The 20136-nt window shown below is 46.1% G+C and overlaps 1 protein-coding gene across 8 annotated transcripts in view; it reads right to left on the bottom strand.

Moving 5' to 3' along the window:
- PPP2R5C (protein phosphatase 2 regulatory subunit B'gamma) overlaps positions 1-20136 on the bottom strand; it is a 169182-nt gene that overhangs the window by 19484 nt on the left and 129562 nt on the right. For all 8 annotated transcript variants that reach the window (XM_025391321.1, XM_025391320.1, XM_025391322.1 and 5 more), the window contains 5 exons: positions 18791-18850; positions 15671-15779; positions 14116-14169; positions 6143-6313; positions 1492-1619 (listed from right to left, as the gene is read on the bottom strand). In XM_025391321.1, coding sequence (XP_025247106.1) covers positions 1492-1619; positions 6143-6313; positions 14116-14169; positions 15671-15779; positions 18791-18850 — 522 coding nt within the window. The remainder of the gene's footprint in view (positions 1-1491; positions 1620-6142; positions 6314-14115; positions 14170-15670; positions 15780-18790; positions 18851-20136) is intronic.

Genomic DNA, 20136 nt, shown 5'->3' with positions numbered 1-20136 from the left:
TCAGGAGGAAGGCAGGAATGTGAACCAAAGTCATCCTCACTCTGATCTGCCTGCCCTTCTTTGTTCAATTCCTGGGCGGCAACCCTCAGAGGACTTGATGCAAGTGGACTGGCTGGACCCTTGCTTGGGGGTCTGGCTCAGAGCTCCAGGGCTAACACCTGTCTGGCTGCTGTCCTGCAGAATTCTGGGAAGGAGGCAGTGCCACCGGCAGCTCCGAGCGGACAAGGAGAGAGGGTGCATGGGAGAGGGCTAGTCCGCCGGCAGTAGGGTGACTGTGCAGCACAGCAGGAGGGCTGCCCCAACAGACACTGGGAGTCAGGAGATCGCACTGGGCCAGAGTGCCCCTCACCAGCTTTGTGACCGCAGACTGGGCTGCGGATGCCCTCCAAGTCTCCCCTTCCTCACCTGTAAACTAAGGGAGGAGGGCTGCTCTTCTTTAAGTTCTGAGTTATAATTACAATGTACGTTGGAAAGAGATGAAAGAAGGTGGGGAAAGAAAAACTCAGATACTCATATTTCTTTAAATAACAGGAGTATTAGATGATACCATATTAATAAATAAGATGGCCTGGGTGCAGTGGCTCACGTCGTCCCAGCACTTTGGGAGGCTGAGGTGGGTGGATCACTTGAGCCCAGGAGTTCGAGACCAGCCTGGGTAACATGGCAAAACCCCATCTCTACAAAAAATACAAAAATTAGCCAGGGGTGGCGGTGGGTGCCTGTAGTCCCAGCTACTCGGGACCCTGAGGCAGGAGGTTTGCTTGAGCCCAGGAGGTTCAGGCTGAAGTGTGCCACGATTGTCACACTACACTCCAGCTGGGGGGACAGAGCAAGACCCTGTCTAAATAAAATACAAAATTTAAAAAAGAAAAATAAATAAATAACGTGGCACCCATATCAACAGTTTCCTTTTAAAGTCTCAGAAGACTATTGCTCAGTAAACACATTTATTCATCCTCTTTAAGTCAAAAGATGAAGGAGCGGAGGAGGAGGAAATGCTTTTTGCTCCTGGGGCAATGCGGCTGTGTTCAGGTCACCTGGCTTCCCTTTTTTTCTCCAGGGAGTGGCCACTGTGGGGTGGCTCCTGGCTCTCACACAGGGGCTCCTCCAGGGTGCATGTCCGCAGAGCTCAAGAGACACCCTGAGAATTCGGCGGCCACTGTGCCCCTGCGGGGGCTGAGCTAAACAGGCTCCGCGGAGACCTTCAGCTTCTCTGCAGGGTGCTCAGGAAGAGGCCTAGAAGCTGCTGTTACTGGGAGGTGGCTGCAAACCAATGTGCCTCTCTACTGGCTAGGAACGAAGGTGAGGTGGTAAAATCAAAGGCCACAGAAACAACCCACAGTGCTACTTAATTTATAAGTCCACAAATCAATTGACATTCTTGTTTCTTAACTGATATTTAAAATTCTGATATTTATTCTAACTGAAATAGCAGTAAAACGTGCCACATTTTAAAATGACTGAAAAAGATGGCAGCCAGTTCTTTCTTACTTGTTCCAATGGGTCTTTGAGTTGCGGTACAAGGAAGGAAACATGATGGGCAGAATCTTCGCTGCGTTGTCACTGATTAAACTCATGATGTATTCATTATTCCAGTAATAGAGAGCTCGCTCTGCCACCTGAAAGACACAAGTGGATGGCTTGCTGGAGGTTGTGCCTGAGACATTGGGCAGCTGTCCTTGCTATTAAACCTGTGAGTCGGGTAATGAACTACCTTGGACCAGAAAATTATGAGTATTTCTATAAATTCAAAATATTCTAGACTGTGACCTGTAACCCTGAAGAGCCTTCAACAGAGGCAGATAATTTCTGTACATCAAGCAATCAAGAACATTGCCACATATTTCTCCACTTATTCAGTAAACATTTATGCTAGACGCTGGTTAGATGCTGAGGAGACAACTCGAAGTAGGCTGCTGCACCTATCCGTCTGCCTCCCCCATCTGTCAGGTCGAGGGGGTGCGCTGTGTTCTGCTGAGCGTTTGGCACTGAACAAAGCAAGGCAGGAATCCTTGCCTCCATGGAGCTTACATTCTAGAGGGGAGGAGACAGGTGATGGATGATTATTAATTTACTAGAAACAATAAGTCACACACAAAGGGCAGCAGGGCAGGGGGACAGAGAGTGGCGGTGTGTGTGAGGTAGGGTGGCTTCAATGGGGAGGAGGGGACATCTGAGCAAGGACCAGAGGGAGGAGAGGTCCTGAGTTGTCAGCACGGGGCTGGCTGAGGACCACTGCAGAGGCCAGTGGGGGCAGGAACGAGAGGAGGGCAGGGGAACAGGGCCTGAGTGCACTGGCCCTTACTCATGGGAAGCCACTGGAGGGTGGTTCCCCCATTTTTCTTTTCTTTTTTTTTTTTGAGATGGATTTTTGCTCTTGTCGCCCAGGCTGGAGTGCAAAGGCATGATCTCGGCTCACCGCAACCTCTGCTTCCCGGGTTCAAGCAATTCTCCTGCCTCAGCCTCCCGAGTGGCTAGGATTACAGGTGCCCGCCACCATGCCCGGCTAATTTTTTTGTATTTTTAGTGGAGACGGGGTTTTGCCATGTTGGTCAGGTTGGTCTCGAACTCCTGAGCTCAGGTGATCCACCTGCCTCGGCCTTCCAAAGTGCTGGGATTACAGGCACGAGCTACCACACCTGGCCCATCCATTTCTGTTTTTTAATTTTTTTTTTTTTTTTTTTTTTTGAGATGGAGTTTCATTCTGTCGCCCGGACTGGAGTGCAGTGGGGCCATCTCGACTCACTGCAACCTCTGCCTCCTGGGTTCAAGCGATTCTCCTACCTTAGCCTCCTAAGTGGCTGGGACTACAGGCACGTGCCATCACGCCCGGCTAATTTTTGTATTTTTAGTAGAGACATAGTTTCACCATGTTGGCCAGGCTGGTCTCGAACTTCTGACCTCAGGTGATCTGCCTGCCTTAGCCTCCCAAAGTGCTGGGACTACAAGCATGAGCCACTGCACTCGAACCCCCATTTTTATTACTAAAACTTTCAAAAACAGACAAAGCTGCAAGACTAATATAATGAGTGCCCCCCACCTCCCTCCACCCAGATTCAACAACTGTTCATACCCTGCCCTATTTGCGTTTTCTCTCCATAGTCAACCAGCACGCATGTGCATGTTCCACAGAACTATCTGGGAGTTCGCGGCAGTCACCAGGACACTTGGCCTGTCCCCACCACAGCATGCGTGCCTCTGGGAAGAGGAGCTTCTCCCGTCTTACTACTATCACCACCTCCATCTGCACACAACTCACAGTAGCACTTGCAGCCTCTGAGCAGCGTGGGGCTGACGTTTCTCCTGCCAGAAGCCTACAGCTTAGAGATCCTGAGGTTGCGGTGCAGTGTGTATGGGTGGGATGCTGAGAATGGCGGGTGAGCCTGTGCCAGGCTCAGGAATCAGGGCCGATTCCTCAGAGGCAGTGAGCTGGGATGAACTTTGCAGAACAGCAGGGAGGCAGGTAATGGGGGAGGGGAGGGCACGCATGAGAGTGAGGTGTGGATTCAAAACAAGGCACAATCGTAGCACAGCTCCTGGGCTAGTTGTTACTTAAGAGTTCAATACCTTGTACTTTAAAAAGCATCCATCTAGGCCAGATGCGGTGGCTCATGCCTATAATCCCAGCACTTTGGGAGGCCGAGGCAGGTGGATCACTAGAGGTCAGGAGTTCAAGGCCAGCCTGGCCAACATGGTGAAACCCCGTCTCCACTAAAAATACAAAAATCAGCCAGGTGTGGTGGCAGGCACCTGTAGTCCCAGTTACTCGGGAGGCTGAGACAAAAGAATCACTTCAACCTGGGAGGCGGAGGTTGCAGTGAGCTGAGATAATGCCATTGCACTCTAGCTTGGGCAGCAAGAGCAAAACTTTGTCTCAAAAGAAAACAAACAAAAAATAAAACCATCCATCCATCCATTCATCCACCCACCCACCCACCACCCACCAATATATGTGGGGGTAATATTTTAAGCCTGATTTAGAAAATAGAAGCTTAAGATGCTTGATGGTTTAAACTTTAACTTTTTCCAGTTTTTAAGACCAGTACTTTTTTTGGGTGGGAAAAAAACATCTAAAAGTTAAGAATGAGCCGGTGCAGTAGCTCACACCTGTAATCTCAGCACTTTGGGAGGCTGAGGTGGGTGGATCACGAGGTTGGGAGTTCAATATCGGCCTGGCCAATATTGTGAAACCCCGTCTCTACTAAAAATACAAAAATTAGCTTGGTGTGGTGGCGGGCACCTGCAATCCCAGCTACTTGGGAGGCGGAGAATCACTTGAACCTGGGAGGCGGAGCTTGCAGTGAGCCGAGATGGTGCCACTGCACTCCAGCCTGGGCAACAGAGTGAGACTCCATCTAAAAAAAAAAAAAAAAAAAATTAAGAATGAGTTGGCCTTATGTATATGTGTCTGGAAAAGATTCTGGAATGTACTCTGTGCTGATCAGGTCCTCTAAGAAGCAGAAGCCAAGATGGGTGCAAGCGTGCATGGGGGACACAGATGAGGGCGAGTGGGGGCACTGGGCCTGCAGCTGAAGGTCCGAGGGGGTCCTGGCGCTCAACTCCTTCATCAGAGGCATGGCAGGCCACCCTGGCAGCCTTCATGCTCTGTTCTTGGCAGGGATGTGAAGGCTTCTGTGACATGTGGAGTGGCACCCAAGCCCCTGGCAGCTGCATGGTCACCTTGGCTCTGCTTTCCCCATCTGGACTTCCCTTCCTCCTTGCCCTGTCACATGCTTTTATGCAAAACAGCACATTGTAAGTTCGCTCGTCCCTGTCTTCTCTCGGAATTCTGATGTTACCTATGTCGGTAGCTAATTTTGCATCTAGGGAAGGAGTTCAAGTTTTCAGGACACTTCCCACGACTGCCAGTGTCTCCTGTACTTCGACCAGGGCTCTGTGTCGCTGGTCTCTACAGTTTCTAGGAAACCATGCTCCTTTGTGCAAAGTGCTCACACAAGTCTTGAAAAACTATTTTCTCTATAGGCCAGGATTGATGGGAAACAAAAAAAACAAAAAACCCAAAACATCATTTTCCTTTCTTAGTTCCTAATGTGAAAACTCACTGAAATTTATAAAATGAAAATAACCTGAATATTTGTAATGGAAGAGACCACGGCAGTTCCCTCCTTTAACCTGACTCAGCCTGGCCTCACTTTACTACGGCTGCCCACGCTCCAGAGCTTCTCACTCCTCTGTCACTTGCCTTCTTGTCTTAGTTTTGTTGGTTTCAATGACCTCTTTTCAAAACCATCTTGAAAGGCTCAGTTCGGAGGACCCCTCACTCTTGTGGACTTTTTCTAACCGCTTAGACTTGTGCTAAGGTAACTGCTCATGTGCTTCCGAGAGCCTGCTTGCTGCACACGCCACCTGGCCTTTCACGTTTGGCTGTAAGGTGGTGGTGTGACACGGTCACCGTCTTCCACTGCGTGGCCTGCTCCCTGGGCACCAGGAAGTCGTGCTCATTTTGTGCCTATTTTCACCTTGTTCATGATGAGTGCACAATAAATATCCGCTCAATGATGCAAAAGCACAGGTGGCTAGCACGTCCAACAGAGGCAGGCAGGCCGGGAAGGTGAGTGGGGGTGGCCTTCCAAAGAGGTGATGAGCTGAGGCTGGCTTGAAGGGTTAAGGAAATGGGGAAAAGAAAGTAGAAAGTAGCTCTGACCAAGGTCGTCCTCTCGCACAGGAATCTGGCAGTGACAAAAGCCAGAGCTGTCAGCCGTTTTGAAAGGTAAAGGGAGACGCGTTTACACAGTGTCAGGAATGAAGTGCCTCAGCAGCCAGGGCATCTCAGAGCCGAGGCTCTGACCGCCTGTTGTCTATCAACATTGATGCTCAGGTGTGGAAAGGAAGGTTTGATGAACTTGGAAGCACGCTGAACATGAAGACAAAGATAGCTTTAGAGAAGCCAGATGACTGCTCTCATTGAGAAAAAGTCTTGCGGCAGAGGGGACAGGACGTTCAAGGGTATTCTATAGAATTCATAGTTGCAGCATCGTATTTGAAGCATAATTCAAGTAAAAACTTGGATTTTACCTTTAAATTGCATGAGAGGCAAACCATGGCCAGCTACACATGGAACTTTTCCTTTCCCAAATGAACACGGGAACAATTTCATCAGGTCTCCCCAAGCCCCACATACCTGGAAGTGCGGGCTGGAGACACATTTGGCCAACTGCCGGAAGAGGGGCTCCATGATCTTCACAAATTCTGATGGTTCAATGACATCTAAAATCTCTTCTAATTCATTTAAGAACATTACTTCTTTTGGACTGTGAGTCTTTGGCCAGTATTTGAGAAGTGCCATCACCACCTACAAAAGAAATGACACATGGAGTGACTGATGCCCATGAGGCCCCAACACCTGCAGGGGAAGAAGTCTGGGTTTTCACTGAGGTTGCCCCACTGCAAGGCAACACAGGAAGATGCTGCTGTCTTCCTTACAGAGGGAACAGTGACTCAGTCACTGTACGCGATCTTCTGTATTTGAGAAATCAGTCTGTCTGTCTGGTTATCTAACTATCTGATCAATCAATTTATTCAGAGACAGGTCACACCACGTTGTCCAGGCTGGATTCGAACTCCTGGGCTCCAGTGATCCTCCTGCTTCAGCCTCTGAGTAGCTGGGACCACAGGCACATACCACCTGCCTGGCTTAATTTTATATACTTCAGAAATTATACAATTTTAATTTATATAACCCACTTTCTCTGATCAAACACCATTTCAGTAAGAGTCCATTCTTTAAAAAAATAGCAGTTGGGGCAATTTAGAAAGAATAAGATCAACGGAGAAAACACAGAGCATTATCAATTCATATGTACATTTTAGTGTGGAAGCAGCTGGTACTGAAACTGCTGGCCACGTGGACACAACCCATTTCTTTCTCAAATTTATCAACCATCCATATGTATTTATATACAAACATACGTACTTTTGTATGCATAGACAGTGTTTTCAACTGTGTTAAAAAATATGTCAAAAATAGTGATGTGAACTAAGCTGACCTTTTTAACTTGCATCCGCAGGTGCTGTGGTGGGACCCCGGGCAGGGCGCACTGTGCTCTCTGTGCTCACACTTGTAGGCATCAGATGCAACAGCTTGAGCAGTGCTGGGCCTGCAGTGAGCAGGCTGCAGTGGCAGCTGTAGCTAGGACTGTCACCACCCAGAGGGTCTGTGCCACCAGCTCTCTGCCAGGCACAGCCCGTCGGACTGCAGTGGTTTCCCAGCTTGTGGATAGTGGCTGTTTTATGTTCCTTGGCCAAGTCAGACAGCTAGAAAGGATTTCCACTGGGCAACCTTTCTTTCTTTATATGTTCCTGTAGTCTCCAAACATCTTACCACAATCACACCAGTACAAAATACTGAATTTGAATCCATGCAGATTTCATAATATTTTTACAGTGTAGCCATCTTAGTTCTAAAAAAGTACTACAATCCAAAACAGGCATTTATATATGAAGTACATGTATGAGCTTACACACATAAATCGTACAAGTGCAGTCCAGCACGTTAGAGCAGCTGTTTGGCCCAGTCACAGCAACATCATGGGGCTTCTACGGCTCTTGTGCTGTGCAACTGCCACAAATGCTGGCCCCTGGGACCACCTGGTCATTTTCACTCACTAGTCATTTCCAGCTCAGTAGATCACACCAACTCATGGCTTAGCAGGCCAGCCTTTTAATCATTACAGTGATTTTTTAAAAGGGTGGACATTTAACATCCATTTAGAAAAATTTTGTTTTGATGCTTTGGCATTGGGCTCCCAAATAATCTTTTATGATATTACACTTTATAAAACTCCAAAATCTACGAAACAAAGGAAGTGAGGCTGGGGTGGTGGCTCACGCATGTATGTAATCTCAGGACTTTGGGAGGTCGAGGTGGGAGGAATGCTTGAGCCCAGGAGTCTGACACTGGCCTGGGCACCGTGGTGAGGTCCTGTCTCTACACAAAATTTAAAAATTAGCCTGGTGTGGTGATGGGCACCTGTGGTCCTAGCTACTCGAGAGGCTAAGGTGCGAGGATTGCTTGAGCCCAGGAGGTTGAGGCTGCAGTGAGCCATGACTGTGCCACTGTACTCCAAGACTCTAACAAACAAACAAAAACCCCAAAAAAGCCAAATAAAAATAAAAAACGAAGTGCTGCTAGTTTTGAAGTCTGACATAAAAATCTACCATACAAGTGTCTTTAAAAGGACTTATTTTGGCCAGGCGCGGTGGCTCATGCCAGTCATCCCAGCACTTTGGGAGGCCGAGGCGGGTGGATCACGAGGTCAAGAGATTGAGACCATCTTGACTAACACGATGAAACCCCATCTCTACTAAACAAAAACTGCAAAAAATTAGCCGGGCGTGGTGGCGGGCGCCTGTAGTCCCAGAATGGCGTGAACCTGGGAGACGGAGCTTGCAGTGAGCTGAGATTGCGCCACTGCACTCCAGCCTGGGCGACAGAGCGAGACTCCGTCTCAAACAAAAAACAAAAAACAAAAAACAAAAACAAACAAAAAAGGAATTATTTCTAAAAATGCATCATTTAATGGTTCTCCTACCTCAAAACTATTGAATAAATATTCGTTGTCTTCCTACCACACTCCGTGTGTACTGGAATCACTCTTAAGGATATAGCAGATGCAAATCACTTCCTACATCTATTTCTCTTCATTTGTCACATGGAATTTTATTAGAAGAAATATGTTAATTTGTGAACTACACAACACAACCGATTTAGCTATTCCATTTCTCTGGAAAAGGTATCATTTCTGGGATGGGATTCACACACGGGCCTTCCTGTTCACACCGTTTGGAATGAGCTGTGATTGGTACCAGCTATTTTGTCGCGTCAGTGCGGCGTGCTCTGTGGAGGAGGGTGTCTGCTCAGGGAACGCGAATCCGAGGCAACAATGGCTGTGTGCTGCTGGGTTTTCCTATGGAAGACCAAGGACTGCCCGCTCCCTGCAGAGGGCAGGTGAGCCAGTGGCCCCAGCCTTGAGTCTTGGGGAGCCCCCTTCCTGTCCTGGTAGACGAAGGAGAAAGGAGAGCTGCTACTACGCCGTGGAGTAAAACGTGATGAGACTGAAGAGGCAGGTGGGTGAAAACGGAACACAGTTTTACTTCTGTACAATCTCTGATGAGCTTCTGTTCTTCTTCCAACAGAGAAAGTGCTTCATGTGCCCAGAAAGCTTTTGAGCACTGCACACAATCAGCAAATGAAAAACACTAATTACAGTATTTACTACAAATGGGGCAACACATGTCCTTCATATCTCAGTCTTCTAAGTGGATCTGACTTTAAACATTCCTGAGCCTGGACATTTGATGGCTTCAGGAGTCCCTTTGGTGCAGGCCTGTGAGATGGACGTGGACACCAGGTGTCCTATGTGCTACCAAGAGAGGCACACCTGCACAAAAGCCTATACTTTGATCTTATCATTAACAAGCTTTCAATGCTGAAGTAAGACAAAATGGCTTTTGTGTTTTCATAAAATAGGCATTTCAAAAGACAGAATTTACTGACATGTGAGTCTGAATGTTCTTAATATGTAGGAAATTAAATCTGCTTTCTAAAGCTGGGACAGTACCATTACATTATCCGTACAGCAGGAAACTAAGCAGTGAAGTGTCCCTGGGTGGGAACACTGGGGCCTGGGTTGGTGAGGTTTGTACCTTCTTTGTGCTGGTGCCAAGTCAGAGTCCTGCATGTAACATTTACGCTGGAAGGACCCAACTGAAGCCGGCACTGGGTCTCTTGCCCTCTTTTAGATGTGACTGCAATTAACAGCTCTCACTCTTGCAAAGTGATACTCACTTTATTTACTATATTCATGGGAATTAAAAACATTTACAAACATTCTCTGCTTTTGTTACTTTTCGGTGGAAGAGAGAATAGGGTGGGGATCATTCACTGAGCCCTTGTTGGAGAAGGATTAGGGTCAGCCTGACAGACAGTGGATGGGGGAATAAAGATGCTGGGACAGCGGCTTAGGTGGGAGCAGCCTCTGTCTGTGGTAAATGCAATGTGGCATTTGGTGAATTCTTCAGCCACTACAGGAGTATGAGAAATACGCACAAAGAAAATTCATGAAAGAAAACTGCAGACTTTCAAAAAATATCTCCTTCCATATCTTTCTTTTCCTTCTATTTGTACTTACTTATTTATTTGAAACAGGGTCTTACTCTGTCACTCAGGATGGAGTGCAGTTTGTGCATTCATAGCTCACAGCAGCCTTGACCTCCTGGGCTCAAGCCACTATTCCACCTCGGCCTCTTGAGTAGCTGGGACCACAGGTACGTGTCACCATGCCCAGCTAATTATTGTTATTATTTTTTCAGTAGAGAGGAGGTTGCCCAGGCTGGTCTCAAACTCCTGGCCTCAAGGGCTCCTCCTGCCTTGGCCTCCCAAAGTGCTGGGATTAGGGGCATGAGCCACTGTGCCCAGCTCTCTTTTTTGAATAGGAAAACGTGGGAGAGGAGGGGAGAGAGAAATTTATTTATTTATTTTTTTACATATTACTTTCTCTAGTAAAATCTCTGTGATAGTTAATACTCAGTGCCAACTTGATTGGATTGAAGGATGCACTGGGTGTGTCTGTGAGGGTGATGCAAAAGGAGATTAACATTTGAGTCAGTGGGCTGGGAAAGGCAGACCCACCCTTAATGTGGGTGGGTACCATCTAAGCTGCCAGAGAGGCCAGAATATGAGGCAGGCAGAAGAATGGGAAAAGACTAGACTGGCCCAGTCTCCCAGCCTACATCTTTCTGCTGTGCTGGATGCTTCCTGCCCTCGAACATCAGACTCCAAGTTCCTCAGCTGTGGAACAGGCCTGGCTTCCCTGCTCCTCAGCCTGCAGATGGCCTATCGTAGGACCTTGTAATCATGTGAGTTAATACTCCTTAATAAACTCTCCTTTATATATAATCTATCTTATTAGTTCTGTCCCTCTAGAAAACTCTGAATAATACCACCTCTTGGCCAGGTGCAGTGGCTCACGCCTGCAATCCCAGCACTTTGGGAGGCTGAGGTGGGTGGATCACCTGAAGTCAGGAGTTCGAGACCAGCTTCGCCAGCATGGCGAAACCCCATCTCTACTAAAACTACGAAAATTAGCCAGGCCTGGTGGTGTGCGCCTGTAATCCCAGCTACTTGGGAGGCTGAGGCAGGAGAATCTCTTGAACCTGGGAGGTGGAGGTTGCAGTGAGTCGAGATCACGCCACTGTACTCCAGCCTGGGTGACAGAGCAAGATCCTGTCTCCAAATAATAATAATAATAATAATAGTAATACAACCTCGCACCCTTCAGTGTGGAGAAGACCTCAAATATAGGCAGAAGAGTTAAGGCATGTAACCACTGGTGAAAATACAGTTAAACAAAAATCCCCAATGAGTTTTATTAACACTGTTCATTTTTCTTTTTCCTACCTAAACATGTCTTCAGTCAGTTAAGGAGGATAAAAATAACACCTCCTCACCCTAAGCCTTGACTATGCTTGATGCTGAAGTGTGATGAGATTTGGTACATTTCCTTGGGAGGTCCCCAAAATCTCGGGTGGAGGCATCTAGGGGCGGAGGGAGAGCGTGCAGGGATGCGACCCTCCACGAGGGCCTGGCAGGGCACGGCGGGCCCAGCTCGCGGCTCTGTAGCCCCTGCTACCTCTGCAGTCATAGGACAAGAGCTCTTCTTGAATTTTGTTGGTGAAATGGAGGGAATCTACACATAGAATTTAAAAGCTTAGAAGAAAGCAGAGCCCAAAAGCCAGTTTTACTCAGAAATTCAATGTTAAGAATTTCTCATACAATTGCACTATAAAAATTACAATGTCACAAGAGAACTGTGAAAGAGAGAAAGGGACGAGGAATGACAAGATGTACCTTCTCTAGTCTAACAGTGACTTTTAAAAGAGCACTCAAACATGTGAATTGGCTCCTAACATTCCTTACTTTGACACTCAAATAATTAAAAAAAAAAAAAAAAAAACCCAATTCAAAAAATGGGCAATGGATTTAAATGGACATTTCTGCAAAGAAGATAAACAATTTTTTTTTTTTGGAGACAGGGTTTCACTCTGTTGCCCAGGCAAACACCATCATGCCTGGCTAATTTTTGTATTTTTTGTAGAGATGGGGTTTCGCCATATTGCCCAGGCTGGTCTCCAACTCTTGGGCTCAAGTGATTCACCCACCTCAGCCTCCCAAAGTGTTGGGACTATAAGAGTGAGCCACCACACCCGGGCCAAGAAGGTACACAGATTTTGGTCAATAAGCACTGAAAAGATGCTCAACATCATCAGTCATTAGGGAACTGCAAATCAAAACCACAACAAGATATTATTTCACACCGCTAGGCTGGCTATAATTAAAACAACAGGTCGGGTGCGGTGGCTCATGCCTGTGATCCCAGCACTTTGGGAGGCTGATGTGGGCGGATCACTTGAGGTCAGGAGTTTGAGATCAGCCTGACCAACATGGTGAAACCCTGTCTCTATTAAAAATGCAAAAATTAGCCGGGCACGGGGGCAGGCACCTGTAATCCCAGCTACTCGGGAGACTGAGATAGGAGAATCGCTTGAACCCAGGAGGCAGAGGTTGCAGTGAGCCAAGACTGCACCATTGCACTCCAGCCTGGGTGACAGAGTGACACTTTCTCTCCCCCCAAAATAAATAGATAGATAGACAGATAGATAGATAGATAGAAAGAAAACAACAGCAGCATCAGCAGCAGCAGCAAGCATTGGTGAGGATGCGGGGAGACGGGAGCCTTTGTGCATTGCTGCGGGGAATGTAAAATGGGGCAGTCGCTGTGGGAAACAGTATGATGGTTTGTCCCACAGCTAAACATACAATTACCATATGATTCAGCAATTCCACTTCTGGATATATATCCAAAGGAATTGAAAATGGGGACTATAGCAAATATCTGTATACCAGTATACAAACAGCAGCATTATTCGCAATAGCTGAAAGGTGGGAATAACCCAAGTGTACACTGAAAAAACAATAGATAAACCCAATGTGTTCTATCCATACAGTAGAACAGCATTCAACCACGATGAGGAATGAAGTTCTGACATGCAACACAAGGATGAACCCTGGAAGACGTTACGCTGAGTGAAATAAGCCAGGTGTGAATGGACAAGCATTCTATGATTTTCCTTATATAAAGTATCTGGAATAGTCAAATTCAGAGATAAAGCAGATTACAGGTCAGCAGGGGCCAGAGGGAGGGGAACGGGGAGTTATTGTTTAATGGGTAGAATTTCTGTTTGGGACGATGACAAAGCTTTGGAAATAGTGGTGATGGCTGTGCAACATTATGAATGTAATTAACGCTGGTGAATTGTACATTTAACACAGCTAAAATGACAAATTCTATGTTTTACATATTTTACCATTATTTAAACAAATTCAAAATGTAACATATCAAAAATTTTTGAATTGTACTCTTTAAATGGGTGAATTGTATGGTATGTGAATTATATCTCAATAAAGTTGCTTCAAAAATGTATTTAAATGTTTAAACTGGCACCTGACATGTCTGTTAACCCTGGCTATGACAGCCTTTTACTTTTAATAAACAAGATTACAAATCCTCTGACAAACTGATGGAGGCTGAAAAAAAATTCAAATCCACACACAGAACAGCAGTAATCTAACGTTCACTTGTGATTCAATGATCATAAAACAGTTACGGTGTAACTTGGGAAGTATTTTCAAGACGGTAAAGCCTCTTCAGTACAAGAATTTCAAACCCTAATTATAATTCCTCTCATCAAAATCAGTTCAATATGTTGTCAAACCAAGCAGATGTGAAACTACTGAACTGCACACTAAAATTCAGTGGCCACGACTGCTCAAGTGTTTTACGTTTGAAAGAGCAAAGTGTGATGAGGGATAAGGCAGCAATCTCATCACATAAAATAATCACTGTAATAAAGGAACCTGCAATTAAAATGACTATACTTTGAAAACCTATAACCTATGAACGAAATGAGCCTGTTTATTAGTACTGCAATTTAAGATGAAAAAGTCTCAACGGCAATTTGGTGAAGCAGATGTCGTAATATTTACATTTAGTGAAACACACACATCTTACAAGATGCGCTAGCAACAGTACTTACTGGTTCCGTGAGGGTGCTGTCCTTTTCTAAAAACTGCACTACACAGTATGCCAGCTACAAAGTAAAAGGAGAAAGAGTATTACCATTTCAACATAGAAATGCTGCTGTGCTTCTTCTAGAATTGTGGTTAAACAACTTCCCACAGCAAGACAAGGACCCACAGTATAGACAAAGCCCTCGTGTGATCATGATGCTGCCCCCAGGGTGTGCCACCCCCCGGCAGGCCCCACAGGAGGCTCTGAGTGGGACTTTCAGGGAAGGACCCCAGGAGCAATGCTCAACATTCATGTTAAAGGGCATTACCACTAATGCCCATGAATTGGTGATAGATCAGAAAGCTGAAAAATAAAAATAAGAAAAATAAATCAGGAAACAGTCTTCTTAGTCTAACTACCACTAAATCAATCCAGTATGATGGGATTTTCTTATGGTCCTTGTGGAGATTACAATCAACAAGTCACCTAACAGTGCGAAGAACAAATTAAAATCTGGTTCCATCTTAAATCTCTGAACTATTTCTTTTGTACAACAATTAATATGATAATCTGGCTGGATGCAAAGATATTACCAGTTAAGAGCAGTCAGAGAAAATAAATATTTCCGAGGAAGAATCAATTAAAGAATATACCTTTTGTCATTTAGCTCCTACCACAAGCTCTGAACGTAGGGCCTGGCAGAAAGGAGGCTTGTGCGCCCTGCGCCTGTGCTGGGGCGTGCCTGCTCAGCGCCTGGCCCTGTGACCACCGAACGTGAACAAAGACGCTGACGGCAGCCAGAGTGAAAGAAAATCAAATCTAGGTAAATGCAGCCCACTAACCACGTACTGACCAATTTTTCAGTACAGCTGTACTTAGACTGCTACAATTTTAAAAATTCACAGTTTTGTTTATTAATTTACTTATTTTTGAGACGGAGTTTCACTCTTGTTGCCGAGGCTGGAGTACAATGGCGCGATCTCAGCTCACTGCAACCTCCGCTGCCCGGGTTCAAGCGATTCTCCTGCCTCAGCCTCCCGAGTAGCTGGGATTATAGGCACGCGCCACGACGCCCGGCTTGTTTTGTATTTGAAGTAGAGACGGGTTTTCTCCATGTTGGTCAGGCTGGTCTTGAACTCCCAACTTTAGGTGATCTGCCCGCCTCAGCCTCCCAAAGTGCTGGGATTATAGGCAGCTTTATTTTTTTAAAAAACGTTTTCATAGGCCATTCATTGGCCATGGACCTATATAGGCTTTTCTCTTAAAGGTGCTGAATTTTAGATTACACTACAAAAAACTCCACTCAGAAGTCTTCCTAGACTCCTTTCCGAGAGTTACTCCTTTCTCTATGCTTAAAACTAACTGAAAAATTCTGTATTACAGAGATTTTTCTGAATTTCTTAAAAGGAATCTCTCTTTATCCCCTTACTCTTTCAATTATCACCAGAAGTGTGTTACCAAAGTCAGTAGTGTCGTATAAAGAAGAAAGCACTCTCAGTTAAGGCTGGATTCACTATCTTGTATTCAATCCTGATCAAATGCCAACAGCTGTGTTCCTAGAGTTCCCCACTGCCCCTTACCTGGGGATGGTAGACACTCAGAGATTTCACTTTGTGCAAAGGTAGTAACACCTTCAATAAGAAAATCTTGTGCTCTTCTTTGAGTGGTAAGGCAAATCCATTAATTATACTGTAAAAAGAACATTTATTTGGTTTGAACATTTACAAATTCCAGTATTTTTTTTTTTTTTTTTTGAGACGGAGTCTCGCTCTGTCGCCCAGGCTGGAGTGCAGTGGCCGGATCTCGGCTCACTGCAAGCTCCGCCTCCCGGGTTTACGCCATTCTCCTGCCTCAGCCTCCCAAGTAGCTGGGACTACAGGCGCCCGTCACCTCGCCCGGCTAGTTTTTTGTGTTTTTTTAGTAGAGACGGGGTTACACTGTGTTAGCCAGGATGGTCTCGATCTCCAGACCTCGTGATCCGCCCGTCTCGGCCTCCCAAAGTGCTGAGATTACAGGCTTGAGCCACTGCACCTGGCCCAAATTCCAGGTTTTAAACAAACATCTTGCTGTTTTTCTTTCAATTTTTGTTGTTTTCACCATCAAAACTCAGCAGGCAAAATATATGTAGCCAAGCATGTTGCCATGCACCTGTGCCCCAGCTAATTTGGGAGGCTGAGGTGGGAGGATCATCTGAGCCCAGAGTTCAAGGCTGTAGTGTGCCATAATCACACCTGTGAAGCGCCACTGTTCCCTAGCCTGGGTAGTATGGTGAGCTCCTATACAGGGGTCTGTGGAACACTTTATATAGCGCTCCGGTCCCCGCAACAGTCTACAAGGGAAATCCGAGGATTCTTCCTATATATATATACATATGTGTGTGTATCAGAAAAAAGAGGATACCAGCAAAAAGTTTAAAAATATTAAATGCCTATGAGGAAGCATATTTATTTTTATCCTTGTAACTACACGATTTAAAAACTCTGGGTTAACAGGTGTTACCCAGAACAGCAGGAGGCTGGCTCAACAGCAGGAGCTCCTGGTGGCAAAATCTTCCTCCCTAAACAGGCCAGGAAGACGGGACAGTTCACGCGGAACCCCCCACCCAGCACCTTCCCTCAGCCTTATCCATCTGTAGGAATTCTTGCTGCCTGGAGTAATTCAGGTACGTTATTCTATTACTGGTAACAGAGACCCGTGGACACTGGATGAGGGCTGGTTAAAAATCAGGGCCAGGCGCGGTGGCTCACACCTGTAATCCCAGCATTTTGGGAATCTGAGGTGGGCGGATCACCTGAGGTCAGGAATTCAAGACCAGCCTGGCCAAGATGGTGAAAGCCCGTCTCTACTAAAAACACAAAAAATTAGCCAGGTGTGGTGGCGGGCTCCTGTAATCCCAGCTACTTGGGAGGCTGAGGCAGAGAATTGCTTGAACCTGGGAGGCGGAGTTTGCGGGGAGCTAAGATCCAGCCACTGCGCTCCAGCCTGGGTGACAGAGCTAGACTCTGTCTCACACACAAAAAGAAAAACAAAACAACAAAAACAAAAACAAAAATCAGTTAGAAAGCTGTTCTCTTGTGCATGAAAAGGTGGTCCTACCTAGAGCCTCCAAAGCAAAGTTTTTGTCTCAAACAACTAGTTTATTGTCTTGGTTTTGTAATTAGGCAAACGGAAGTGACTGTCACTGAGCTGCAGAAGTAGACAGAGCTGTCTCTAACTTGGTCTTCCATTATTCACTCTGCTCGGCATAGCGGGCAATGCGGGAAGGGCGAGCCTGGAACGGCCCATCAAGGAGGGTGTGCTCACTCACAGGGTCACCCGCAGGCTCAACCTCTTCTGGAAGAAGGATACAACTAATCAGTTTCTCGGTGGGAGCTGCACGGGGGCCCTACACACACAGGGGCCCTATGCACGCAGCGTGGCGGGCTGTGGAACACACGTCATACAGCGCTCCGGTCCCTGCAACAACCTAGGAGGCAAATGCGACGATTCTCCCATCTTATAGAAGTACCTGCCCACAGTCACACATCTTGCAAGAAGCATCCTCTTCACCACTCACTGCACTGCACTGAGGAGAAACCCCACCCAAGTTTGTCTAAACTAAAAGTAGAACTGTCAACGAGGACATTTTTTCAAATTACATCTAAAATGGCAAGAATAGCTTTTCTCAGAACTACTGGGCGGGACCTGATCCACTGTGAGAAGAGAGTCTTGTGCTCAGGAGCTGCAGGGAGTCACCAGGTCCACCCAGAGCGCCAGGCTTCTCCACCACAGACTCCCGAGAACCCTGAACTGCCCATCTACACTACTTCCCTAAAAAGGTGCAGGAAAAAGCACTTCCACACTTACTAGCCATGGGACCCTGAGGAACTCTGGCAAACAGTGGGTTAGAAGGTCTAATATAAAATCTACGGGTTATCAATTAAATAAAAGTGGCCGGGCCTGGTGGCTCATGCCTGTAATCCCAGCACTTTGGGAGGTGACGCGGGCAGATCACCTGAGGCCAGGAGTTCGAGACCAGCCTGGGCAACAAGGAAAAACCCCATCTCCACTAAAAATACAAAAATTAGCCAGGCATGGTGGCGGGCACCTGTAGTCCCAGCTACTTGGGAGGCTGAGGCAGCAGAATCGTTTGAACCAGGGAAGCGGAGACTGCAGTGAGCTGAGATGGCACCACTGCACTCGAGCCTGGGTGCCAGAACAAGAGTCTCAAAAAGAAAAAGAAAAAAAAAAAAAGGCGAGTAAAAACTTTACTTGGATAAAGATGATGAAAGTTTTGAAATGTTAATTATTTTATAAATATACATATAAAAACCCAAAGTAATTGAAAATATTAGCATTTACATGACACCCCAAATACACAATCTATTCTTCTTCCAAGCTTCTAATATAAACCTTCTTAGGTAACTATTTTTAACATTGCTCTTGAGGAAATAACCGGAATTGTTTCCATAGTAACGATATTGAGGTATACGAAGCAGAATCTACGTACAGAACCCATAAAAATGGGAGAGATTTGTCATTTGGCATGTTCTAATCTAAGAGCTCACCAACTCCTGCTCTAAGTGAAATTTTATTTGAGTTCTTTTAGAGAATGGTTTAAATTGCCTTGCTTTAAAGGGGGCAGCCGAACTCAATGAAATGGATCACTCTGGTATAAATTCCATCTACAGCCGTTTGCTACCCATAACACAGAGGCTTACCTTCCCAATATTTCCAGTAACTCTGCTATGCCATTATGATGCTCTGTTTCATAAATAAACCTAGAAAAAACAATTTTCCAATTAGAATTGGACACCGAACTAACGTGAATAAGAAAACAATGCTCTAGGGGGAGCCACGGAGCCAGGCAACAAGAAACGCGTCTATTTGTGCAAACACACAGCCCGTCAGGAACCAAAGAAACTCCTCAAGGCCTGCAGCTGTAAATGCCTCAAGGGCAGGTCTTGCACAAATTTTTTTCTCAATATTTTATTTTGAAAAATTTCAAGCATCTAGGAAAACTGAAAGAATTCTACAGTGAACACCCATTTCAACACCCAGATTCGACCACGAGCAATGCGCTCCATCTGCTTGATCACATACACATCTGTTCATCCACCTTTTACTCATTCATTAACCTATCTTACGCTTCTGCCATATTTCAACGTAAGCCTATGTCTTAATTTTAAAGCCTGCAATATTTAGCACAGTTCCTGCAAAGGGCAGGAGTGATTCCTGAACACCTCTTATTCTACCTGCCCAGTTTCCCACTGACACCCCCAGACATCCTCCGTGCTGCCTCAGGTGTGATCTTTCTGAAGCACCCATCTGCGACAGACCCAGCTCCCTTCCTCTGAGATGTCTCTGTCCACTGTACCTGCTTCTAGGGGACCCCCGGGACATGCACCCCACCCTCTGTGCCAGCCCGTCTCCCTTCAGATGGGGCCACCATGAAGACAGGGCCAAGGACTTCTCGTGACTATGTTCCCGGGACTAGGAGCAAGCCTGGCATCTGTTTGATGATGAAAACACGTCTGCTGAATAAACTGGGGACAAGGAGAGGGAACAGGGACATGTGAGGAAACAGGAAAATGTCCTCCCCAAAAAGGGGTCCTTAAGAAACAAAGAAATCTCTCCCGCCCCAAGCCTTGTGCACCTGGGGTTGGTCTAGAGCAGTCCACGAGGGGTGTCCTGCATGAAGTGAGAGGGTCTGAAAGATCCCTGCCCATCAGATGAAAACCATTTGATTAGAGACAGCTCTAAGTCAAAAATAAGTTTGAGAAGATTAAAAAATTCAACTCTGAAATTTCATTTATTTTGTTGTAAACAAATGAAATAGAGTGACCTTAACGTCCACAGGCGTGAAATATTTTTGAAGCATGGGTCTTAACATTTCTATGTTCCCAAACGATCAGAATGCACTGAGAGGTGGTGCTTGAATTGGGTCCTGAAGGAGGATTTTAACAGATTTTTTTTTTTTAAATGGCAGTGTGGACAGGGAGAAGAACTCTGGCTGGAACAAAGGTCGGTGATGTGGAGTTGGGTGGGCAAGATGCGTGGAGAGGGT

Source organism: Theropithecus gelada, chromosome 7b (assembly GCF_003255815.1).
Source record: "Theropithecus gelada isolate Dixy chromosome 7b, Tgel_1.0, whole genome shotgun sequence".
Classification (NCBI taxonomy): domain Eukaryota; kingdom Metazoa; phylum Chordata; class Mammalia; order Primates; family Cercopithecidae; genus Theropithecus; species Theropithecus gelada.
Note: the sequence above shows the minus strand (reverse complement) of the source record. Positions and strands in the feature narration are given on the sequence as shown.